The sequence below is a fragment of the Leptodactylus fuscus genome, chromosome 6, assembly GCF_031893055.1.
Source record: "Leptodactylus fuscus isolate aLepFus1 chromosome 6, aLepFus1.hap2, whole genome shotgun sequence".
Classification (NCBI taxonomy): domain Eukaryota; kingdom Metazoa; phylum Chordata; class Amphibia; order Anura; family Leptodactylidae; genus Leptodactylus; species Leptodactylus fuscus.
The window spans coordinates 87,213,154-87,237,810 of record NC_134270.1 but is presented as its reverse complement, the minus strand read 5'-3'; the positions used below and the strand labels follow the sequence as shown (position 1 = coordinate 87,237,810).

Sequence of the window (24,657 nt, the reverse complement as noted above, 5' to 3'; positions counted from 1 at the left end):
GGGGAGGGGAAGGGGGGGGGGAAGGGGAGTTAAAGAAGGTATAGGCAGGGGGCGAAGGGATGAAGTATCCAGCAGTGGGCCGGTCCCGGGGGACCGCGGGCCGCCAAGCCCAGGGACCCCGAGGAGCACCCCCGCCTATAATACAAAAAGAGGCAAGGGGAGGGAAAAGAAGGGGGGGTAAGGATACGAAGAGCAAACTTAACAGTTTAGCATAGATCCCAAAAAGGAACATCAGAGTCCAAATAACAAATACCTCTATGTGAGCACTTAGCAATAGATAAGCCATTAAACTCTCTATAGTTATCTGTGCATGTTATCACCTGTACAGCATAGGAGGGGAGGGGCAGGAGGGGAAGACAAGGAGGGGACAGGAAGCAGCGATCCACAGAGGTCAGAATGGGTAGGGATGATGGTAAAGAAAAATGGGACAGGCATTCCGGTGTAAAATCATAAAATCAGAGGAAACCAGTCCCCCGTGCCCACGAGCTGCAGACCCGGGGGCCTGGGTGGAAGGATGGCAGCACAAATGACAGGATTGGAAATACAGGGGGTAGGGCGTGGCCAAAGGGAGGGGAGGAGGGGAGGGAAGGGGGAGGGGAGGAGATGAAATTATAGGGTAAATATAAAACCCAAGACCAGCCCCGATCCAACCTCATACTAATAAAGAAAGTAAGTAAGAACATCATTCCAAGGGGACAAAAACAATATAATAACTGAGCGACAATCATACAGTGAAAGTACAGTGAGCATTCGCAAAAAGCAGAGTCCCTGCGGTAAAATGGAACATACAGTGATGGTTAATCCAGTGCCCCCACCGAGGCCACAAAGCCACGAGTTAAGGCTAGGGGCTCGATCCATGGTGCACACCTATTGCGTCGCTGGTCCCAGTAGTGGAGAGCAGGGTCAACCGAGTTGTAGATGATGGGGGGATGGGTCGGGATAACATGGTATGGCAAGGTACATGGCAATGGTGTACGGGGGGGGCAATACGCAGCCAAACAGGGAAAAGTCGGTGGGTGAAAATGGTGGGCAGGCGGGGGAGGGAGGGAAGGGACAGTCCACGGGAGAAAGATCGTAACGTAAAAGGCAGTCATTTGTAGTAACTCACATGTTGCCGAAACGGTTAATGTCGGCTACTTCAAGCGGGTCGGGTGCAGCTAGACACTGTCCTGCTGGCGTTGCTCTCCCGGGGTACGTCTCCCTTGGAGTGAGCGCGGCGGACGTTGATGCAGGGGACGGCCCCTAACTTGAGTGGCGGAGGAGAGTGTCGGTAGCTCGGTGACGTCTTCGGGCAAGGGAAGCCATGAGGAGATCGTCATCGGAGGTATCCCGAGAACCTGCCAGGCTTGGGATAGATCTTCCAGGGTGTGAATCACTACTCTGCGGCCTTGATATAAAATGGAAAGTCCAAAGGGAAAGAGCCACGCATATGACATACCTTTCTCCTTTAGCGTTTCAAGCAAGGGCCGCAAGGCCCGACGTTTGGCAAGAGTGGATGGAGAAAGATCCTGATAGAGTTGAAGTTCATGCTGTTCGAAGAGGAGTGGTCGCTTTTCCCGTGCCGCTATAAGAATAGCCGATGTATCCACTGAGGTAAGTAGGCCGCATATCACATCCCGCGGCGGTTCGTCAGGCTTGGGTTTGGATCTGAGCGCACGATGGATCCTCTCAATCTGTATGGTACTTGCTCTTTCAGAGCCCAGGAGGGAGGAGAAGATGGACATCGCTGTATCCCTGAGGGAGTCCGGTTCATAGGATTCAGGTAAGTGTTTGATACGCACATTTCGCCTCCTGTTTCTGTTTTCCAAATCCTCGATCATTTCATAAGCACGGTTCAGGTGGTTATGATGGAGGGATATATGGTTAGCTGAGGCCTCAGAGTAGTCCGAAACAGCTTCATACGCACGTTCTAGAGTTTCTACTCTGCGGTCCATTTTATGCAGGTCTGCTCTCAATTTCGCGATCTCAGACAGCACCGGAGCTATGGCTTGATTCAGTGCTTTTTGCAGGTAAGAACGTGTTATAGAGGACGCTATGAGTCCAGATCTGTCTGCACTAACAGTGCTGTCGGCATCAGAGTCCTCCATGATCTCCGCCGGCGCCATCTTGCGCGCCGCACCCGGCGACTGTGAGTTCTTCTTTTTAAAGAATTTGTGGACCTCCGCAGCATGAGATTTACCCTGAGGGGTACCAGGGGGGTCACCGCTACGATCCCTGTTGTTTTTGCCCATTTTCAGGCGATTTGGAGCTGGATGAAGTCGGATTCTGGCTAAGTGTGTGCAGGAGCTACAGGCTCAAGCGTCCATGCACCATGACGGTCAGGCTCCGCCCCCCCTAGTGCACATTTTCTGTTAGTACAATAAACCTCATTTCAATCCTGAAATATTACTGTGTCCATCAGTTATTAGATATATCAAACTGAAATGGCTGTTGCAAATACCAAAATATTTAGAACTAAAAATGATTAAGATTAATAGGGGTGCCCAAACTTTTTCATAGGACTGTATATCCACTCACTGTATACCAATTCTGGGGGTTATCTGTTCACCTACTCACCACAAACGCACACACATTTGACACAGATACAATCATAAAAGGGGTACTCTGCTTCCACATTCCCTTTCAACTCACCTACCATGCTACCACGCAGTCACACAAAGATGCCACCATTTGCCACTTACAGTGTGATAAGACACCAGTATGCCCACATGATGCACAACTAGCACACAGCAGGGTATGATAGCAGCTAGCGATATTGACACTTCGGAAGTGGGGAAATACTAGAGCCAAAGGAACTAATAACTAATTTAGAACTAAAAATGATTAAGATTAATAGGGGTGCCCAAACTTTTTCATAGGACTGTATATATATATATATATATATATATATATATATATATATATATATTGCTATAAAAACTATACTGCCCATTTGTTATGCCTTGTACACAAAAAAAATGTCACTCTGGTTAATGTCCCACTCACCACAATCCTGGAAAGAGCATACAGTAATTTAGACACCTCGACCCATCACATTTATAATATCTCAGGCCATAAAACTACTGTAACTTTTACCAGAAATGTACTCCACCTACTGGCTTAAATTTGATGTCTCTGGCACATAACCCACAACAATGCACCTAAATTATTAAGAGGCCTAAGTCTGGTGCACCTCACGCCAACATAAAAAAAAAAAAATTGCAAAGCAACACTGTTGACTTTTTTGACTATTTTTTGTCACGATTGATCCATACCATGCAGTTTGTAATTTGGTCCTTTACATTTTCTTCCTGGCTTACTGAAATCAAGATTTCCCCTCAGTCCTCGATGGAAAAGTGGTTGCATTGGTCGGAAGTTGTCACTCATACTTTGGAAGATCTGTGATGGTGGGTTCTGGCTCAAGAGGCGAAGCGAGTGCATCTTAATGTGAAATAAAAAAATATACAATACAATAAATATAAAAATAATAATTAATAGATTTAAAACATAATAATATATTTAAGCTACACCTGAACTTAAATACAGTGGGTACAGAAAGTATTCAGACTCCTTTAAATTTTTCACTCTTTGTTTCATTGCAGCCATTTGCTAAAAGCAAAAAAGTAAATTTTATTTTTATTAACCCCTTCCCGCCGATGGCATTTTTTGATTTTCGTTTTTCGTTTTTGACTCCCCTCCTTCTAAACCCCATAACTTTTTTATTTCTCCGCTCCCAGAGTCATATGAGGTCTTAATTTTTGCGGGACAATTTTTTCTTCATGATGCCACCATTAATTATTCTATATAATGTACTGGGAAGCAGGAAAAAAATTCAGAATGGGGTGGATTTGAAGAAAAAATGCATTTCTGCGACTTTCTTACGGGCTTTGGTTTTACGGCGTTCACTGTGCAGCCAAAATAACATGTCCCCTATATTCTGTGTTTCGGTACGGTTCCATGGATACCAAATTTATATGGTTTTATTTACATTTTGACCCCTAAAAAAAATTCCAAAACGGTGTTAAAAATTTTTTTTTCTAAAAGTCGCCATATTCCGACGGCCGTAACTTTTTTATACATAGGTGTACGGGGATGCATAGGGCGTCTTTTTTTGCGGGGCCGGGTGTACTTTTTAGTTCTACCATTTTCGGGAAATGTTATTGCTTTGATCACTTTTTATTCAAATTTTTATCAGAATTAAAACAGTGAAAAAACGGCGGTTTGGCACTTTTGACTATTCTTCCTGCTACGGCGTTTACCGAACAGGAAAAATATTTTTATAGATTTGTAGAGCGGGCGATTTCGGACGCGGGGATACCTAACATGTATATGTTTCACAGTTTTTAACTACTTTTATATGTGTTCTAGGGAAAGGGGGGTGATTTGAACTTTTAATACTTTTTATATTTTTTTATATTTTTTTTTACTTTTTTTTTTAAATTTTTTTTTGCATTTATTAGACCCCCTAGGGGTGTTGAACCCCAGGGGGTCTGATCACTAATGCAATGCATTACAATGCTAATGCATTGCAATGCATTGCAAAAAATCATCATCTCTTTTGCAGGCTGTATACACCAGCCTGCAAAAGAGAGAATTTGCAGACTGGCTGGGAGCCCTTAACAAGGCTCCCGGCTGTCATGGCAACGGGGGGTCGGCCCTGGAGCATGCTCCAGGAGCCGGCGATCCTTGCCAAAATGGCGGCGCCCATGCGCCGCCGGGAAGATGGCGCCTCGGGCGCCTTTGACAGCAGCGCCGGAGGGGTTAATGCCTCCGATCGGTCCGGGGACCGATCGGAGGCATTAGAGCCGGTTGTCTACTGCTTAAAGCAGTAGACACCCGGCGGCTATGACGGCCGCCCGGCTCCCGGGCGGTCGCCATAGTTACAGACCCGACACGCGCCGTACTATTACGGCGCATGTGGGGAAGGGGTTAATGTCTCAGCACCCCATCTTGACAACCCCCCCAGGAAATGTAGAAATTTTTGAGAATTTATTAAAAAAGAAAAGCTGAAATATCACATGCTGTCCATTTCTTTCTGATCCTCCTTGAGATGGTTCTACTCCTTCATTGGAGTACAGCTGTGTTTAATTAAACTGATTGGACTTGATAAAGAAAGGCCCACACCTGTCTATATAAGACCTCATAGCTCACAGTGCATGTCAGAGCAAATGAGAATCATGAGGGCAAAGCAACTGCCCAAGGAGCTCAGAGACAGAATTGTGGCAAGGTTACAAAAGGATTTCTGCAGCACTAAAGATTCCTAAGAGCACAGCACCTTCCATAATCCTTAAATAGAAGAAGTTTGGGACAACCAGAACTCTTCCTAGACCTGGCCGTGCAGCCAAACTGAGCAATCGTGGGAGAAGAGCCTTGGTGAGAGAGGTAAAGAAGAACCCAAAGATCACTGTGGCGGAGCTCAAGAAATGCATTAGGGGGTGAGAGAAATTTCCACAAAGTCAACTATCACTACAGCCCTCCACCAGTTAGGGCTTTATAACAGAGTGGATGAAGGAAGACTCTCCTCAGTACAAGACATATGAAAGCCTGCATAGAGTTTGCCAAAAAAACAAATGAAGGACTCTCAGACTATGAGAAATAAGAATGTCTGGTCTGATGAGACGAAGATTGAACTTGTTAGCGTTAATTCTAAGTGATATGTGTGGAGAAAACCAGCCACTGCTCATCACCTGCCCAATACAAACCCAACAGTGAAATATGGTGGTGGCAGCATAATGATATGAGGGTGTCTTTCAGATACAGGGACAGGACGACTGGTTGCAACTGAAGGAAAGATGAATGCGGTCAAGTACAGAGATATCTTGGAAGAAAGTCTATCTATCAGAGTGCTCTGGACCTCAGAATGGGCCGAAGGTTCACCTTCCAAAAAGACAATGCCCCTAAGCACACTGCTAAAATAACAAAGAAGTGGTTTCGGAACAACACTGTGACCATTCTTGACTGGCCCAGCCAGAGCCCTGACCTAAACCCAATTGAGCATCTCTGGAGAGATCTGAAAATGGCTGTCCACCAACGTTCACAATCCAACCTGACAGAACTGAAGAGGATCTGCAAGGAAGAATGGCAGAGGATTCCCAAATCCAGATGTGAAAAACTTGTTGCATCATTCCCAAGAAGACTCATGGCTGTACTAGCTCAAAAGGGTGCTTCTACTCAATACTGACCAAGGGGTCTTAATACTTATGACCATGTGATCTTTCAGTTTTTCTTGTTGAATACATTTGCAAAAAATGTCTACATTTCTGGGGGGTTTTCTGTCAAGATGGAGTGCTGAGTGTACTTTAATATATATATATATATATATATATATATATATATATATATATATATATATATAACTCAAATCCTGTAGTAGTCTGCTCTATACAAATCCACAGTTCTCACCCAATTTGGGTGAAATTTGGCACGCCCCCTCTCCACGAACAGGAGCAGAATACTGTGCACATTACATCTTTCTAGCATCCCCTCATCATGAAATTTGGGCCCCCGAAGTTAGGCTCTATACATATAATGGGGAAATGTGAAATCTGTACTATACAGGAGCTTTCATCACTGAAGCTGCTGAGGAAGTGAAAGCTGAGCTCTGATTGGTTGCTATGGGCAATTCCACAGGTCTGCCTGTGAGGCGGCTCCTTCAGGTCATAGTAATACTGTGAGGGCTGCTCTGGATTTACTATTCATCCTATTACATCAGTTATCAGTGTCAGGTGAATACTAAAGGCTCATAATACTAAGGGCTGTTTTTTATAACGCCGTCCAAAAAATTACCATCTATTGGGCAAGTTTATCCAAAAGCTAAGAGCGCAAAATTGTGTCAAAGAGCTGAGACAAATAAACAAAGTGACTCACAGCTTGAAAAGAAATGGATGAGACGGGCTAAATGTAAGGTCCCGTTCACATGAAGTAAACACGTGTGTACTTTGGCAAAATACACGTGTAAAAAATACACATGTAAAAATAAGACTCCCATTGACTTTAATGGCATTTTACACATGTATTATGACGAGTATTTTGATGTGTATTTTGACATGTATTTTGACATGTTTTTTTACACGTGTAAAAAAATGTCATTGAAAGTCAATGGGAGTCTTATTTTTACATGTATATTTTGCCAAAATAAACGCGCGTTTACGCCGTGTGAACAGGCCCTAAGGCAGCTGAGACATCAGAGCAACGGGAATGTTGTCTTCACAAGAACTGGATAAGGCAGGCTGAAGCAAAGGAATATGGAAACATCTGAACAAAAGGATGAACGTTCTGAAAATGACCGTATACGACATATGCAATGGGGCTGCCTGGTCTAGCAACCACATACATGTGCATCGATTCACTCATGGAGAGTGAACAAGCCATAATGTATCCATTGGAGTTCCTGAATTCTTTGGAGCCTCCTAGAATGCCACCGCATACACTCACTTTATAAATAAGAGCCACAATAATTTTGCTTCGGAACCTGGACCAACTAAAAATATGTAACAGAAGGGGCAACACAGTGGCTCAGTGGTTAGCCTTGCAGCACTCCAGTCCTGGGTTCGAATTCCCCGCCAGGAACAACATCTGCAAGGCGTTTGTATGTTCTCCCCGTGTTTGTGTGTATTTCCTTCCATTCTACAAAGACATACTGATAGGAAAAAAAAAAAAGTACATTGTGATCCCTATATGGGGCTCACAATCTGCATTAAAAAAAAAAAAAAAGTGAAACGGCACAAAATTGTGGATTAAGAGTCTTCATGCCCAATGTTATTGATGCCACTATTCCTATGGGAAACTCTAAGGGTACATTTACACAGAGGAAAATGGCGCTGAATTGGGTGTGCAATCCGCGTCAGATTCAGCACTGAAAAAAAACTGTTTGTCCATATACTTATACCTCCTAGAACAACTTAGTTCCCTGTCGTCCTCAACAGCGGCACAATGTGGGGTATTTCTGCCCCTGTGTGCTGGTAGGACAGGCGGATATTTAATTAGCCAATCAAATGCGTGGCAGGCCCTATAAGAGGGCACAAGAACCTCCCCTCTGCGTGTTTTTTTCTGTCCTGTGTGGACAGAGGACAGGTGGGAGGACTTGTGTCCTCTTTGAGAAGCTCAGCAGGATCACTCACCTCCTGAGCGGTTGTTTTCTTCTTGTCACCTTCTGTGCCCTGCGGGGAGAAGGTACTTGTTAGCCATGTGTGGCTACCCCCCTCTATCCCCCCTGCCCCCCCTCTCCTCCGCTTCCCCTGCTCCTTGTGACTTACCTGACATTTTGGTGAGAGTCCAGGGACTCTGCATGCCGCCTCTGGTGGCCGCGCGGACTGCCGGCGGGTGGAACCACACTGTTGTGTATCCTGTTCCCCGCCGGCCGCTGTAAGCGCGCACTTCCGGTTTCGCCGGAAGTATCATAGCGCCATGGCAACGGCCTGGCGCTGGCGGCCGCTCACTCAGGGAAGATTCAGGCCTTATTAAAGGCCGGAAAAGACGGGGAGATGTGGGGGTAAGTGCCCGTGTTAAGGGCCTCTTGGTGGGGGGGAATGTATATCTTTGCAGACCCCTGATTACAGGGTTAGTTGTCTGGGCAGGTTGCCTCACCTGCTTTGATTGTGGCTCCGCCCACTTCCAGCCGGCCAGAATTAAGAGGCTGGCTGGCCTGGTGTCAGAGACCTTCCTGCAGTATCTGCTGAAGGCGTGCGATTGTGGTGTTCATTGATCTTGAACTCTTTTCCAGTTTGCAAACTTTATTGGGAACCGGCTGTGATGGCCGAGTGGTTAAGGTTTTGGACTCGAAATCCAATGGGGTCTCCCCACACAGGTTCAGATCCTGTTCACAGCGCCAGCCCGGCTAGCTCAGTCGGTAGAGCATGAGACTCTTAATCTCAAGGTCGTGGGTTCGAGTCGCACGTTGGGCGCCAAGTCACCTCTCTGTCCGGTCTACAGGACCTGGTAAGATTTACCCTTTTTTTAAAAGCTGGTATGATGTCATGGTGACAGTGTTGCATGGTCTATTATCTCTCTCTGTAGGATATGTCATCCTCTACTACCCCTCCTGGGGATGGTAGGAGGAAAACCTCTTCCAAGAGGAAACATCTTTCCTGCTTCGATTGCGACACACCGTTCCCTGATGGTAGGTAGCGGCTTGAAAGGTCGTGCCCTGCGGGGTACTACTGGTCCTATAACTTGCCTATTTTCAGGCTATGAGTGGGCCCGTTGTCGCGGGTGCAGAGGTCCTCCACCTGTGGAGCCCTCTCCCAGAGATATGATGGCATGGGTCAAGGAGATGGTGAGTTTGGGCATCGCTTGGGTAAATAGTTTTTCCCTTGCTTGTACTCTCCTTTTTGTTTTGCAGGATGATTCCCTCAAAGGGATCCATTGCACCTTGTCTCAGCTCACCAGGAGACCATGCTCTGAGCTCCGTTCCTCATCTCTCCCCCCCCCCCTTGTAACACCTGCGGGTGGCAGAGGATGATTCCTCCGAGGACGACTCAGTTATTCCAGCAGAACTGCGTTCCATTATGAACAAACGGGCAGGCTGCTGAAGTCCATCCGGTCTACAGTGGGCCGAGATGTTGACGGGGAAGCCTCCACGTCTGCCTCTGGGGGACATATTGCCTTCCATGCGGACGCCACGCTGACCGACCTTACGGCGCAGCAGTGGAAACAGCCAGAGAAAGGACATTCGCTTTCCAGGATCTTCAAGAGTTTGTTTCCTATTAACACTACCCAGTGGGATTCCTGGGGGCCTCCCCCGAAGGTGGATTTGGCCATAGCAAAGCTGTCCCGCAGAACCCTGGTGCCCTTGGAAGATGGTTCAAATCTTCAGGACCCTCTGGATCGTAGGGCGGACTCCGTTCTGAAGAAGGTCTACTCAGCTTCCTCTGCGCAAGCCTCTGTGGCCATAGCCTCCTCTATGGTTGGTGACTTTTTGCGCAACCGCTTAGCCGTCTTGGAGCGGGATATAGACTTGGGCGTAGACAGAGATGAGATTCTGGCCTCTATGAAAAGAGTTCATAGGGCTGCAGATTATTTGGCGGAATCCTCCTGCCATCAATTAAAAATCTCCGCCAAATCTATGGCGTTGTCTACTGCGGCCCGTAGACCCCTTTGGCTAAAGCCTTGGCGGGCAGATTTTGCGTCTAAAGCAGCACTCTGTGCTCTCCCCTTTGAGCCGGGAAGGGTGTCTGGCCAAAGCTTAGACGCCATTATGGAGGGATTAGCTGAAGGTAGGGGAAGGTCCCTACCTCAAGCATCCAGGGGCAGACGTGCTCCCTCTAGAGGCAGAGGTTCTTCCTCTAATTATAGACGCCCTTCCCAACAACGGCGTTTTAGATATCGCCCTAGGGGAGCTGGTCGTGGCGCTTCCAAGGAGGACACCAAGAGGAAGCCTGAGTTTTGACGTGGGGCAGCTCCCTGTGGCCCCCCTTCCTGGGAGGACGTCTTTCCTCCTTTTCCAGAGCATGGTTCACCCATATCCAAGACCCATGGGTGTTGAAGATCATACAACACGGGTATCACATCGACTTTCATCTTCCACCTCCAGATCGGTTCGTTTCCACCCAAACTCTTCCACCTTCTCAGCAGGCCAGTCTAGAAGCCTTGGTTGCCGAATATGTTACCAAGGGCGCCCTGGAGAAGGTACCAGCCTCAGACCTCGGTCTGGGAGTCTACTCCCCCGTCTTTCTGGTCCCCAAGTTCACCGGGGGCTGGAGGATGATAATAGATCTGAGGTACCTCAATCGGTTTATCAGGAAGAGGTCATTTCGAATGGAAACCGTGGATTCCGTGGCTGTGTTTCTTCAGCCAGGAGAGGTGATGGTTACCCTCGATTTGAAGGACGCCTATCTACATGTCCCCATTGCTCATTTCCACAGGAAGTTCCTCAGGATTGCCGTCGCTATGGCCGGCCACAGGGAGCACTATCAATTCACAGCTCTGCCATTCGGCATCACATCCGCCCCACTGGTATTCACCAAGGTGATTTCTCCGGTCGCCGCGGCCCTCAGACTTCAGGGTCTTTTCATCGTCCCTTATCTAGACGACTGGCTACTGAAAGCTCAGTCTCCTGCTGCCCTCCTCCAGCAGCTCAACCTTGGCATCAACTTCCTACAGGAGTTAGGATTATCAATTGGGAGAAGTCCGAAATCGTTCCATCCACCTGAAGAAAATTCCTCGGATTTATAGTGGATTCAGAAGCGATGCAGATCTTCCTCTCCAGTCCAAGGAAGGAAAGAATCCAAGCCAGTGCACGATTCCTATTGCGCACTCGGCAGGTAACCATCCGGACCGCCATGAGAGTCCTGGGCCTGATGTCATCCTCGGCCAGGGCGGTGCCTTGGACTTTATGGCATTTGCGTCCCCTGCAGATGGAAGTGTTGAGAACCTGGAACAGGTCTCCACGGGGATTGCACAAGAAGATCTGCCTTTCTCCCGCTACCCGTCTTTCCCTCAGATGGTGGAGACACCTGAAAGACGGAAGGTCCACGGTCCCGACAGTGTGGACCCTGTTGACAACAGATGCATCCCAGTGGGGATGGGGAGCCCATTGTCAAGACAAAACTGTACAAGGACGATGGAGATGTCCGGAGCTGGGGTCATCCAATCTCAAGGAACTCAGAGCAGTGTACCTGGCCCTAGTACACTTTGCCCCAGAATTGAAAGGCAAGTCTGTCAAAAACCGGTCAGACAATATGACGGTGGTAGTCTATATAAACAAACAAGGGGGCACCAGGTCACCAACCTTGCTGAGAGAGACGAATCTCATATTTGCCTAGGCGGAGAAGAATCTGGTCCAGTTATCCGCTGTTCACATAAAGGGCTCCCTGAACATAGTAGCGGATCAGCTGAGTCAGGGTATTACCGTATCAGGAGAATGGTCTCTCAATCCAGACGTATTTCAACAGATCGTCCAGAGATGGGGTCTCCCGGAGGTCGATCTTATGGCTACCCGACTCAACGCCAAGGTGGGGACCTTCTGCTCTCTGTACCAGGAGGACAATCCCTTGGCGGTGGATGCCCTGTCCATCCCATGGAGGTTCAGGCTGTTTTACATATTCCCTCCAATTCCAATCATACCGAAGGTATTGATAAAAATAAGACAGGACCAAGCCTCGGGAATAGCCATAATCCCGTTCTGGCCAAAAAGGGCTTGGTTTGCTCAGCTCATACAAATGAGTCAGGGCATATATTGGAGGCTTCCCCCACTCCCAGACCTGGTAACCCAAGGAGAGCTGAGATGCCAGGATCTGAGGAGACTCAACCTGACAGCCTGGAGGTTGACCAGTCCCTATTGAGAAATAGAGGACTGTCACAAGCCGTCTTGAAGACCCTATCCAGCGCCAGAGCAGATTCGACTAACAGGAACTACCGTCGAATAGGTAACATCTTTAATGCCTGGTGTCTGCAGCATCAAGTGGACTCCACCGATCCCCCTACGGAGGCGATCCTGGACTTCCTTCAAGACGGACTAGACAGAGGTCTTGCTGCGGCCACACTCAAGGTACACGTAGCGGCCCTGTCCGCCTATCTGGGGAGGCGTTTGTCTCAGGATCCTTTAGTGAGCACCTTTATTAAAGGGGCAACTAGGCTGAGACCGGTGGTAAACACCCCTGTCCACCAATGGGACCTTATTCCGGTCCTGAACGCCCTATGTGGCCAGCCATTTGAACCTCTGGAAGAGGTCTCCCTCAAGTCGCTAACCGGCAAAATGGCGCTGCTATTGGCAGCCACACCTGCCAAACGCGTTAGTGAACTACAAGCTTTGTCCGCTGAGGAGCCATATACCACCTTTTTCTCTGACCATGTACAGCTTAGGTTCCTCCCTGGGTTTCGTCCCAAGGTGCCATCTGCTGTAAACAGGAACCAACTGATTTCCCTTCCAGTATTTTTTCCTTTCCCTTCTTCTGCTGAAGAAGAAAGATGGCACAAGCTGGATGTGGTTAGATGCCTGCAGATCTACTTGCAGCGCACTCGCCCCTTTAGGTGGACTGAAAACCTGTTGGTCAGCTACACGGGGAAAAACAAGGGCGCCAAAGCCGCCAAAGCTACAATATCCCGGTGGGTTACCGAGACTATTAGAGTCGCCTATACCGCCCAAGGGCTGTCGGCTCCATCTTTGCTTCATGCCCATTCAACCAGGGCAGTGTCCACTTCACGGGCAGAAAGAAGTGCTTTGTCTGTGGACCAAATATATGCAGCTGCCTCTTGGGCATCTGAATCCACCTCATTCGGCATTACCGCCTGAAGGACCAAGTGGCAGATTCCACTGCCTTTGCCCAGACCAGTTTAAGTTCGGTCATGGGTTTGTCCCACCCATCTTGGGGACCTGCTTGCTATATCCCCACATTGTGCCGCTGTTGAGGACGACAGGGAACGAGTGATTATGAAGATAATCTTGTTTCCCTTAGTCCTAACAGCGGCACAAGATTTCCCACCCTGGGAATCATATCTTATGTATAAAACTGTATATAAATGTAATGGAGGTACTTTTGTATTTACACGCAGAGGGGAGGTTCTTGTGCCCTCTTATAGGGCCTGCCACGCATTTGATTGGCTAATTAAATATCCGCCTGTCCTACCAGCACACAGGGGCAGAAATACCCCACATTGTGCCGCTGTTAGGACTAAGGGAAACAAGATTATCTTCATAATCACTCGTTACTATAGACTTTTTGACTCCTACCCGGAGGTGACAAGTTCCTCAACCAGCCAGGTGATTTGCTGTTATGCCAAGGAAACCTAGGGACAAAGCCACCAAAGAAGGTGATTGACTTCTTCACAGGACTGGAGCAGGAAATTAATGGCTTTATGAGGCTGAGAACCAGCCCCGTGCAAGGCAACAGCAGAGTCTCTACAGTTTCCCAACATAGAGCGGCTGAAGTTAGGTTCACACCTGCATTTCCATTCTTCAGGTCCACTTGGGGAGCCGAAAAACACAATCCACTTAAAAAGCGGTTACATGTGGACCCCACAGACAATAATGGGGCCCGCCTGGTTTCTGCCTGAAAAATGCAGAGAGAAAAGTTTTGCCTGCAGAATTAGTGGACAAAACTCAGATCTCAATAGGTCGGTAAAATCAGTATTCCATCTATACTGTGGACATTAAATACCCACTCTCTTTTATTCAGCTAACATTCAGCAATCGTTGCTACACATGTTTATTATACAGCTCAAGCTACAATTTTGAAATGGGTATTTCATATAACATATTTCGACAACCAGATGATTATGGATGATTATGTAGATAATCTGTTTTCCCTTTGTCCCAACAGTGGCACAATACGGGGTATTTTCTGCCCATGTGTGCTGGTAGGACAGGCAGAATTTTTAATTAGCCAAATAAATTACACATGGCTGGCCCCTATAAAAGGGCACTGAGACCCTCCCCCTGTGTGTTAGTACAAGAGTATAATATACAGACAATTTTATATACAAATATACATATTTGTTAAACAGTTGTTTGTTTGTTTTTCACAATAGTCATTGCAAAAATAGGGTGGGAAGCCTTGTGCTGCTGTTGGGACTAAGGGAAAACAGATTATCTACATAATCATCCATTCCCTGTCGTCCCACCAGCGGCACAATGCGGGGAGATATCAAGTAATCCCCTAGGGTGGGTTTTGTCACTCAACCGAGCTTAGTACCGCACGCCCGAAGGCAGAGGCTTCTGCAGAACAGCTACATAATCTGTAGTGTTTGGTGAAAGTTGAGTCTGAGGACCATGCAGCAGCGGTGCAGATTTGCTCTAGAGGCAAAGCCCGCTTCTCATGAGGTCCACCAACCTTGTAGAATGTGCTCTCAGTAAGGCAGGTGGAGTCAGACCCTGAGCTGAAAGGGCAGTTTTATTAGCATCCTTCACCCACATGGATATGGTGAGTTTAGACGCCTTGAGGCCCCTCTGTCTTCCTGCGAAGTAGACGAGGAGGTTTTCTGCTTTCCTGAAGGAGCGAGTGTGCTCTATATAGATCCTCAGACATCTGGATAAATCCAAGGTATGGTATCTAATTTCATCCGTTGAAGACGGGGACGGGTGGAATATCGTCTCCGTAATATGCTGTTAGCTCAGCTTAAGGGACTAACTTAATTTGGAAGGGCTCACGTTAAGGGCCAGAAAAGTAATTTTTGGAGGTCTCACCACATCACACACACATACACAATGACAGTCAAGGGTGGGGGCTGTTGTATTTCCCATTGCCTATGCCATCTGTGGTTCTCATGGGCAACGTGATTTAAAGGGGTGCATGATAATGTTTCTTTAGCTTAAAATTTGTGTTTCTGTCCATACTAATGTAGAGGAAAGAAGGTTTCCAAGTATTTTTCCACTTTCCATATTGAGTTTGGAGTGTCTAGTTGATAGGCTGTGATAGTGGGGTAATACTTGGTCTTGGGTGTGTTAGATGCCCCCAGGCATGCTTTCCCTGCTGTCCCAGTTGCATTCCAGAGGTGTTGGCATCATTTCCTGAGGTGTCTGTTAGGGAAGTGCCAGACAGCAGTTCCCCAGTGCTATAAATGAACCCTGTAGGAAGGGGCACAAGAGACAGTGAGCCCTGATCTGGAACCCCCCACTGTCCCTTCCTGCTTGCCGGTCCTATCCTAGGTAATAGGCGACAACTTAAAGACGAACCCTCCCTAAATATGTGACACACAAAACGCGGATAAGACAAACAACAACAAGGGAGGTTAGCTAGCCAGTAGAGATGAGCGAATACCGTTCGATCGAATAGGTATTCAATTGAATATCAGGCCTTTCGAGGTATTCAATTCCAATCGAATACCACACGGCAAATGCAGTAAAAATTCGTATCCCCTCCCACTTTCTCTAGCGCGTTTTTTGCAGCATTAACTGTGCAGGGGAGGTGGGAAAAGAACTACGACAACGGAGGCATTGAAAAAAATTGAAAAAACGTGTCCTCCCATTTATAAGAATAGCTGGCGCCATGTTTGTGACATTTGCGGTGAGAGATAGAGAGAAAGAGAGAGATCTGCTGAGGGATAGATAGGTATTAGCTTCTAGTAGACAGGGAAAAACGGGAGAAAAACAACAGTTCTTTTCAGAGCTATACTGCAGGGAGAGGAGTCGAGCTTTCCACGGGGTGTACCCCTGAAAACTAACAGGGATACAGAGCAATTAGGTCTTGTTAGATACGCTCAACCCAGCTTTGCAGGCGGTGTCCCCACAAACACTTAACAGGGATACAGAGCAATTTTGTCCAGAAATAGACGCTCAACCCAGCCTTGCAGGCGGTGTCCTCCCATAACAGGGATACAAGCAATTGTGTCCAGAAATAGACGCTCAACCCAGCTTTGCAGGCGGTGTCCCCACAAATACCTAACAGGGATACAGAGCAATTCTGTCCAGAAATAGATGCTCAACCCAGCTTTACAGGTGGTGTCCCCCCATAACAGGGATACAGAGCAATTCTGTAAAGAAATAGACGCTCAACTCAGCTTTGCAGGCATTGTCCCCACACATACCTAACAGGGATACAGAGCAATTCTGTTCAGAAATAGATGCTCAACCCAACTTTGCAGGCGGTGTCCCCACAAACACCTAACAGGGATACAGAGCAAATCTGTTCAGAAATAGATGCTCAACCCAGCTTTGCAGGCGGTGTTCCCCCATAACAGGGATACAGAGCAATTCTGTCCAGAAATAGACGCTCAACCCAGCTTTGCAGGCGGTGTCCCCACAAATACCTAACAGGGATACAGAGCAATTCTGTCCAGAAATAGACGCTCAACCCAGCTTTGCAGGCGGTGTCCCCCCATAACAGGGATACAGAGCAATTCTGTCCAGAAATAGACGCTCAACCCAGCTTTGCAGGCGGTGTCTCCACAAATACCTAACAGGGATACAGAGCAATTCTGTCCAGAAATAGACGCTCAACCCAGCTTTGCAGGCATTGTGCCCACAAATACCTAACAGGGATACAAAGCAATTCTGTCCAGAAATAGACGCTCAACCATTCACTGCTACTGTCAATCACCGGAAGAGGAGCAGAGAGAGGAACTGGAAGAGGAGGTGGTTGACGACGCGGACACTGACTCGACTTGGACAGGAGGGATGTCAAGCGGGGAAAGCAGTGTAGATGTGGAGGGAAGTGTAGCACCAAAGAGGGTGGCTAGAGGCAGAGGAATGTCCAGAGGCAGAGGACAGCTGAAGACAGGCCACAGCCAGCAGGGCTCAAAATGTTCCCTATTCTAGCCAGCCTAGAAAAACTCCCACATCGAGGCCACGGTCTTCGGTGGTGTGGAAATTTTTTAATGTATGTGGACAAATATAGTGCAGTTTGCACACTTTGCAACTCGAAACTGAGTAGGCATACCTCCCAACTTTTAAAGAACTGAAAGAGGGACAAAATGTGCGGCCCCGCCCACTTTTGTGTTGACTCCGCCCACTCGTTAATTTTTCATGTGCCCGCACACAGTATAATCCTCCTACAGTCACCCGTAAATTATATGTCCCCCCTCTATCTCTCCCCCAGTTTCATATACACCCTTCATCTTCCCCCAGTTTCATGTCCCTCTTCCATCTCTGCCCCCAGATTGATGTCCCTCCATCTCTGCCCCCAGATTCATGTCCCTCCATCTCTGCCCCCAGATTCATGTCCCACATCTCTGCCCCCAGATTCATGTCCCTCCATCTCTGCCCCCAGATTCATGTCCCTCCATCTCTGCCCCCAGATTCATGTCCCCATTCTCTGCCCCCAGATTCATGTCCCCCATCTCTGCCCCCAGATTCATGTCCCCCATCTCTGCCCCCAGATTCATGTCCCCCATCTCTGCCCTCAGATTCATGTCCTCTCCATCTCCTCCCCCAGATTCATGTCCCCCATCTCTGCCCCCAGTTTCATGTCCACTCCATCTCTGCCCCCAGATTCATGTCCCTCCATATCTGCCCCCAGATTCATGTCCCCACATCTCTGCCCCCAGATTCATGTCCCCACATCTCTGCCCCCAGATTCATGTCCCCCATCTCTGCCCCCAGTTTCATGTCCACTCCATCTCTGCCCCCAGATTCATGTCCCTCCATCTCTGCCCCCAGATTCATGTCCCTCCATATCTGCCCCCAGATTCATGTCCCCACATCTCTGCCCCCAGATTCCTGTCCCTCCATCTCTGCCCCCAGATTCATGTCCTCTCCATCTCTGCCCCCAGTGTCATGCTGTCCTCTCCTTCATCTGCCCCCAGATTCACGTTCCACCTCCACATTAAACTTACCTTCTCCTCCGCTCCCTCGCCGCTCTCTGCCCGCCTCTCTCGCTGACACATGCGGCTGAAGGAAGGAGCTGACACAGGTCAGCTCCTCGCTTCGCCGCTGCCCGCCTCTCTCCCTGACACATGCAGCTGAAGCTGCTCGCGTGCTCGCTTCGCTGCGTCTCTCTCTCGCTGACACATGCGGCTGAAGCGAGGAGCTGACCTGTGTCAGCTCCTCGCTCTGCCGCTGGCTCCTGGCTTGTACATCGCGTCTACAAGCCAGGAGCCGGCGGCAGCAGCGAAGCGAGGAGCTGACACAGGACAGCTCCTCGCTTCAGCCGCATGTGTCAGCGAGAGAGAGACGCAGCGGCGAAGCGAGCACGCGAGCCGCTTCAGCCGCATGTGTCAGGGAGAGAGGCGGGCAGCGGCGAAGCGAGGAGCTGACCTGTGTCAGCTCCTTCCTTCAGCCGCGTGTGTCAGGGAGAGAGGCGGGCAGCGGCGAAGCGAGGAGCTGACCTGTGTCAGCTCCTTGCTTCAGCCGCATATGTGTTCAACTCAGATCTGCATTATCTGGACGCAGATCTGAGTTGAAATCGGGACATACCTCCCTCCAACCGGGACCGCGGGACATGTCACCCAAATCGTGACTGTCCCGCGGTAATCGGGACGGTTGGGAGGTATGGAGTAGGGGCTCTGAAAAGAGCAACCTTACGACCACTGCCATGTGCTGTCATTTGGAAGGCAAGCACTGGGTTCAGTGGCAGAGAGCAAACCCAGGACAATCGTCACCCGGTGTTGCCGCCACTGCCTCTTCCACTGTTGCCAGTGCTGGCACTGCCATCCAGACCACCAGCCAGGACATCTCCACATCTGCCTCCGCCACTTGGAGACTTCTCCCTTGTCCTCCCCTTTTCCTGCCTCAGCTCCTTCTGCTGGCTCAGCTCCTTCTCCTGCACCATCATGCGTCTCTTCCCACCAACCTACCATCTCCCAGACGTTTGAGCGCAGGCAAAAATACAGCGCTACCCACCCACATGCACAAGCCTTAAACGCACACATCTCCAAACTCCTGGCCCAGGAGATGTTGCCGTTCTGGCTTGTGGAAACTCGGGCCTTCCGTGACCTGATGGCAAGTGCGGCACCTCGCTATGCCGTCCCTAGCCATCACTACTTCTCCCGCTGTGCCGTCCCTGCCTTGCACCAGCATGTGTCCACTTGACCACCAACGCATGAACAAGTGCATGCAGACAGGGACGCTACATTTCACTTCAGACGGCACACTGGGTGAATGTAGTTGAGGCTGGGACCAGGTCACAAACTGGGGTGGTGTACCTCATTTCCCCGCCCAACATTCCTGACAAGGGCTCTGAACCACCACTTTCCTCCTCCTCCTCCACCTCCGCCATCACATCGACCCCAGCTACCTGCTGGAAACGCTGCAGCACTGGCGTGGGGAGATGTCAGCAGGCCGTGCTGAAGCTCATCAACTTGGGGGCAGGTAGCACACTGCCTCCGAGGTGAGGAATGCCCTCCTCGATGAGACGTCAACATGGTTTTCGCCGCTGCACCTGGGCTCAGGCATGGTCATGGTCATGTGTGATAACGGCTGAAACCTGGTAGCGGCTCTGGAGCGTGCCAACCCCCAACATATTCCATGTCTGGCCCACGTTTTCAATTTAGTGGTGCAACGGTTTTTAAAAACATACCCCAATTTACCAGAGCTACTGGTGAAAGTGCGGCGCTTGTGCGACCACTTCCACAAGTCTACAGTAGCTGCGGCTAGCCTCCGAAGTCTTCAGCAACGCCTCCATCTGCCAGAACACCGGCTGTTGTGCGATGTCCCCACACGCTGGAACTCGACATACCACATGTTGAGCAGAGTGTGTGAGCAGCAGAGACCCTTGATGGAGTACCATCTCCAAAACCCAAGGGTTCCTCAGAGTCAGCTCCCGCAGAATCTGCACCATGAGTGGCTATCGATAGCAGACTTAAGCGAGATCTTGCATGTCTTTGAGGAGTCCACCAAGAGGGTCAGCTGTGACGACGCACTTGTGAGTGTAACAATCCCCCTCCTGTGTGTGATGCAAGAATCCCTCATCACCATTAGGGATAAGACATTGGATGCTGAGGAGTCGGGCATAGGAGCAGAACCATCCCAGCAGGATAGTCAAGGCACACTCCTGTCCGCTTCACAGTGTATATTGAGGGAGGAAGAGGAGGAGGAGGATGACGAAGTGGCAGATCTCATTGTCACACAGGAGGTTAACGGGGAAGTTCAGTGCGTCCCATTGCTGCAGTGGGGGAGAAATGGAGGAGGAGGAGGAAGAGGAGGAAATGTAGAGTGACCATTCTGGTGGGGGCAGCCAAGTTATGCCAAGTAACACTCTGGCACACATGACTGAATACATGTTGGGGTGCTTTTCAACTGACAAATGCATTGTCAAAATCCTGGAGAGCAACAACTACTGGATTTTTGCGATCCTCGACCCCCGGTATAAAAACAATATTTCTAATTTTATTCCGGTAGAGGGGAGGGCCAGTCGCGTTGGTTGGCGGCAGAGAGGAGAGTTTCTCCAACAGGCTAACAACTGCCATCGGGTCCACAACCGGCAGGTGCACACTTTTCAAGGTCTGGGACACGTTAAGGGCACCCCCTCGCCAAACTACCACCATTGAGGGGCCTAGTGTCACGAGGAGGGACAAGTATAGGCGCATGTTGCAGGAGTACCTGCCCGACCCCAGCCCTGTTCTCTCCGATCCCTCTGCGCCCTATACTTATTGGGTCTCCAAGTTGGATTTGTGGCTGTTTGTGGCTGGAACTTGCGCTGTACGCATTGGAGGTCCTTTCCTGCCCTTCCGCAAGCGTGCTTTCGGAAAAGGGTCTTCAGCGCAGCCGGTGGCATAATTACGGGTAAGCGCAGCCAGCTGTCAGCTGACAGTACTGACTGGCTGACGCTGATCAAAATGAACAGCCACTGGATAGAGCCATCATTTTCATGTCCACCGGTGTCAAGCGCCCCGACTTGAAGTTTCATGTGTGTGCTCAACCTCTACAATTCCTCCTCCTCCTCATACTCCTCCACCATCAGCGTTGCACAATTCTGCTCCTACTAGGCTCAATCCACCCTAATTCCCCCAAACTCTGCTGGTTAGAGTCTCAGTCCACCCTGATTCCCCCCAACTCTGCTGGTTAGAGTCTCAATCCACCCTGATTCCCCCCAACTCTGCTGGTTAGAGTCTCAATCCACCCTGATTCCCCCTAACTCTGCTGGTTAGAGGCTCAACTCACTCCAACAGCCAAAAACACTGCTGGTGCAAGGCTCTACTCACTCCAAGGGCTAAAAACTAAAACTCTACTGGTGCAAGGCTCTACTCACTCCAAGGGCCAAAAACACTGCTGCTGCAAGGCTCTTCTCACCCAAACGGCCAAAAACCCTGCTGGTGCAAGGTTGAACTAAGTTAAAGGGCCTAAAACTCTGCTGGTAAATGCTGAAGTCACCTCAAAGGTCTGAATCTCTGCTGGTAGCTCAGCTTAAGGGCCTCTAACTTAATTTGGAAGGGCTCACGTTAAGGGCCATAAAAGTGAATTTTGGAAGGTCTTACCACATCACACACACACACATCCACAATGACAGTTAAGGGTGGGTACTGTTGGATTTCCCATTGCCTATTCCATATGTGGTGGTCATGGGCAACGCGATTTAAAGGGGTGCTTGTTAATGTTTCTTTAGCTTAAATTTGGGTTTCTGTCCATCCAATTGGGGAAGAAAGAAGGTTTCCAGGTATTTTCCCATTTTAATAGAGGTTTTTTAAGTGTAGAAAGTGTGTAGTTGATAGGCTGTGATGGTGGGGTAAAACTGTGACTTGGGCTTGTTAGATACCCCCAGGCATGCTTGCCCTGCTGTCCATCCCAGTTGCATTGCAGAGGTGTTGGCATCAATTCTTGAGGTGTCATAGTGGACTTGGTGACTCTCCTGAGTCGAATTGTGGGTTCCCCTGAAACGAAGCATTTTTCACCATAGACTATAATGGGTTTCGATATTAATTCAAATAGTCGAATATTGAGTGGCTATTCCAAACAAATATCGAATATTTTACTGTTCGCTCATCTCTACTAGCCAGGGGTCAGTAACAGTCGAGCAATGCAGTGTCAAAATTGAAATCCAAAAGAATAGTCAAAAGGGAAAGCCAGAGGTCAAGAATCAGAGTACAAGAATAAACAACAAGAGAAAGCCAGCATGCACAGGGCAATAGCAAGCACCAATGTGTATGTGAGCCAAGAATAAATAGGGAGAATGAACCCTCCCTGGATCTGATAGAAAGGCAGGTTGTCAATCACAGGGCAAGACTAAGTTAACTATTAGAGGAGCAGAGGGAAATGAAGGTGAAGGAGATGGGTGTGGTGAGAAATCAATTAACAAAGTGAAGGAATAGGACAGTGTTCAGACAATGCAAAACAAACCCAAAAGAAGAAATCACAGCCGAACACGTCTCCTGCGTTGCAGCATGCGACTGGATGATGACGCCAAAGCCCAGACAGGCAAAGATGTTACAGTGCCATTGTGGACTTGGTGACTCTCCTTAGTCGAATTGTGGTTTCCCTTCAAACGAGCATTTTTTCCCCATAGACTATAATGAGATTCAATATTTGGTCGAATAGTCGTATATTGAGGGGCTACTCGAAACGAACATCGAATATTTCACTATTACCCTGGGGAATACCCCAAGTTCTGCTTTGGTGGGTTCATAAGTAGAGAGATTGATAACACAATTCAGTGTTTCCAAATCCGTGTGTGAGTGGTCCCGGTTGTTATGTATATATTTTGCTTTGTGTGTATTCTTGTAGAATCCTGCAAGTCTCAGTCTGTGGGGTTTCTTTTGTTTATTGTGGATTAGAGATATCCACAGTTTGTCATAATATTGTAGTAATGTTATCCTAGAATTTTCTTCGATATTGTTCCATTCTGTTTTAATCTCCATTTGGACTTTGCTCTTAATGCTGTAGAAGAGATGTATAAGGTGGTTCCTCAGTCTCTCTGAAGTTCTATAACACAAGTTTTGTGCATAGTGAGTATTGTAGGTATATGAGATGGGATTTGTGAGCCTGAGTCCTTTAGGAATTAATTTCCCTTTTTTGCATTTAGATAGGAAAAGAAATGTTGCTGTCCAGTTGTGCCCGTTTCTTCAGAAGTGTCCGGTAGATTCTGGTATCCTCCATTTAGTATAAGGAAAATGTTTGTCTTTGTACCGTGTTAGCCAGTGGGCCTACTATTGCTTCATTGATGGTATCCTAATCATTTGGACTGGGTCTGAAGAACAGCTGAAAACCTTCCATGAACAATTCAAAAAGTTCCATTCCACCATCAACCTGACGCTCAATTACTCCTTCACTGAAATAAACTTCCTAGACACAGTCATCAAGATACAGGACAACAAAATTGAAACATCACTGTATAGCAAACCAATTGACCGCCCTACCTACCTAAGGGGATAGCTTTCATCCTAAACACATAAAGAACTCCATAGTCTACAGGCAGGCCATCAGATACCATTGCATATGTTCAGACCCTGCAGATAGAGACAAACATCTTAGGGGCCTCAAAAACACATTCTTGAGAACAGGGTTACCATCCAAGAACTATTGAAAACCAAATCACCAGGGCCACCAGAATACCAAGATCAGTGTTATTAAAATACAATACTAAAGAGGAAAACAATTGGGTGCCCCTGGTCGTCACATATAACCCACATCTGGAGATACTTAGAGGAATCACACACAAATGACATCCACTACTGCAAAAAGACAACCGTCTAAAATCCATATTTCCAGACCCCCCTCTCCTGTGCTATAGACAGCCACCAAACCTCAGGAATATGGTTGTTAGCAGCTCACTGTCACCTACAGCTAACACACGAACATTTCCATGTGGACAGAAAAGGTGCAAAATCTGCCCTCATATAGTGACCACCGACAAGATAGAGATACCAAATTCTAACAGAGAATATAAAATCCCAGGTACGTTCACCTGTAACACACCTAATGTAGTGTAATCAATAATATGCACCAAATGTTCCACTGAAAATCTGTATGTTGGAGAGACGGGTCAGAAGCTTAGAATGAGAATGAACGCACATCGCCATACAATTAGAGAACAGAGAATGGACCTTCCCGTGTCAAAACATTTCAGCAGTGAAGATCATAATATCACCAATGACATGAAAATTTTGGTTTTAAGAGTGAATTTTAAATCCAGGAAACAGACGAATTTATGAGTACAAGTTTATGACCTTGTTTGACATTCTCGAGAAAGGGATGAATCTCTCACATGGGTTCATGGCATCCTACAGAAGTCACTAAACTGAGACAGCCAGCCATAAAGACACTCTGTGAACTGATAAGAACATTACAATCTGATGAATTGTTTAGTTGTATAACCAATAACCTTCTTCTACCCTCCCTCCTAGAATTCTATTCCTATGTGTCTCTCTTGTACA

At 48.1% G+C, this 24,657-nt stretch overlaps 1 protein-coding gene and 1 non-coding gene across 3 annotated transcripts in view; one reads left to right on the top strand and one right to left on the bottom strand.

Annotated features, from left to right (window-relative positions):
• CA11 (carbonic anhydrase 11) overlaps positions 1–24,657 on the bottom strand; it is a 535,579-nt gene that overhangs the window by 18,071 nt on the left and 492,851 nt on the right. For both annotated transcript variants that reach the window (XM_075276799.1, XM_075276801.1), the window contains one exon: positions 3,255–3,420. In XM_075276799.1, coding sequence (XP_075132900.1) covers positions 3,255–3,420 — 166 coding nt within the window. The remainder of the gene's footprint in view (positions 1–3,254; positions 3,421–24,657) is intronic.
• Positions 8,725–8,806, top strand: TRNAS-CGA (transfer RNA serine (anticodon CGA)). The gene has a single exon. It is a non-coding gene; the product is annotated as a tRNA-Ser (tRNA).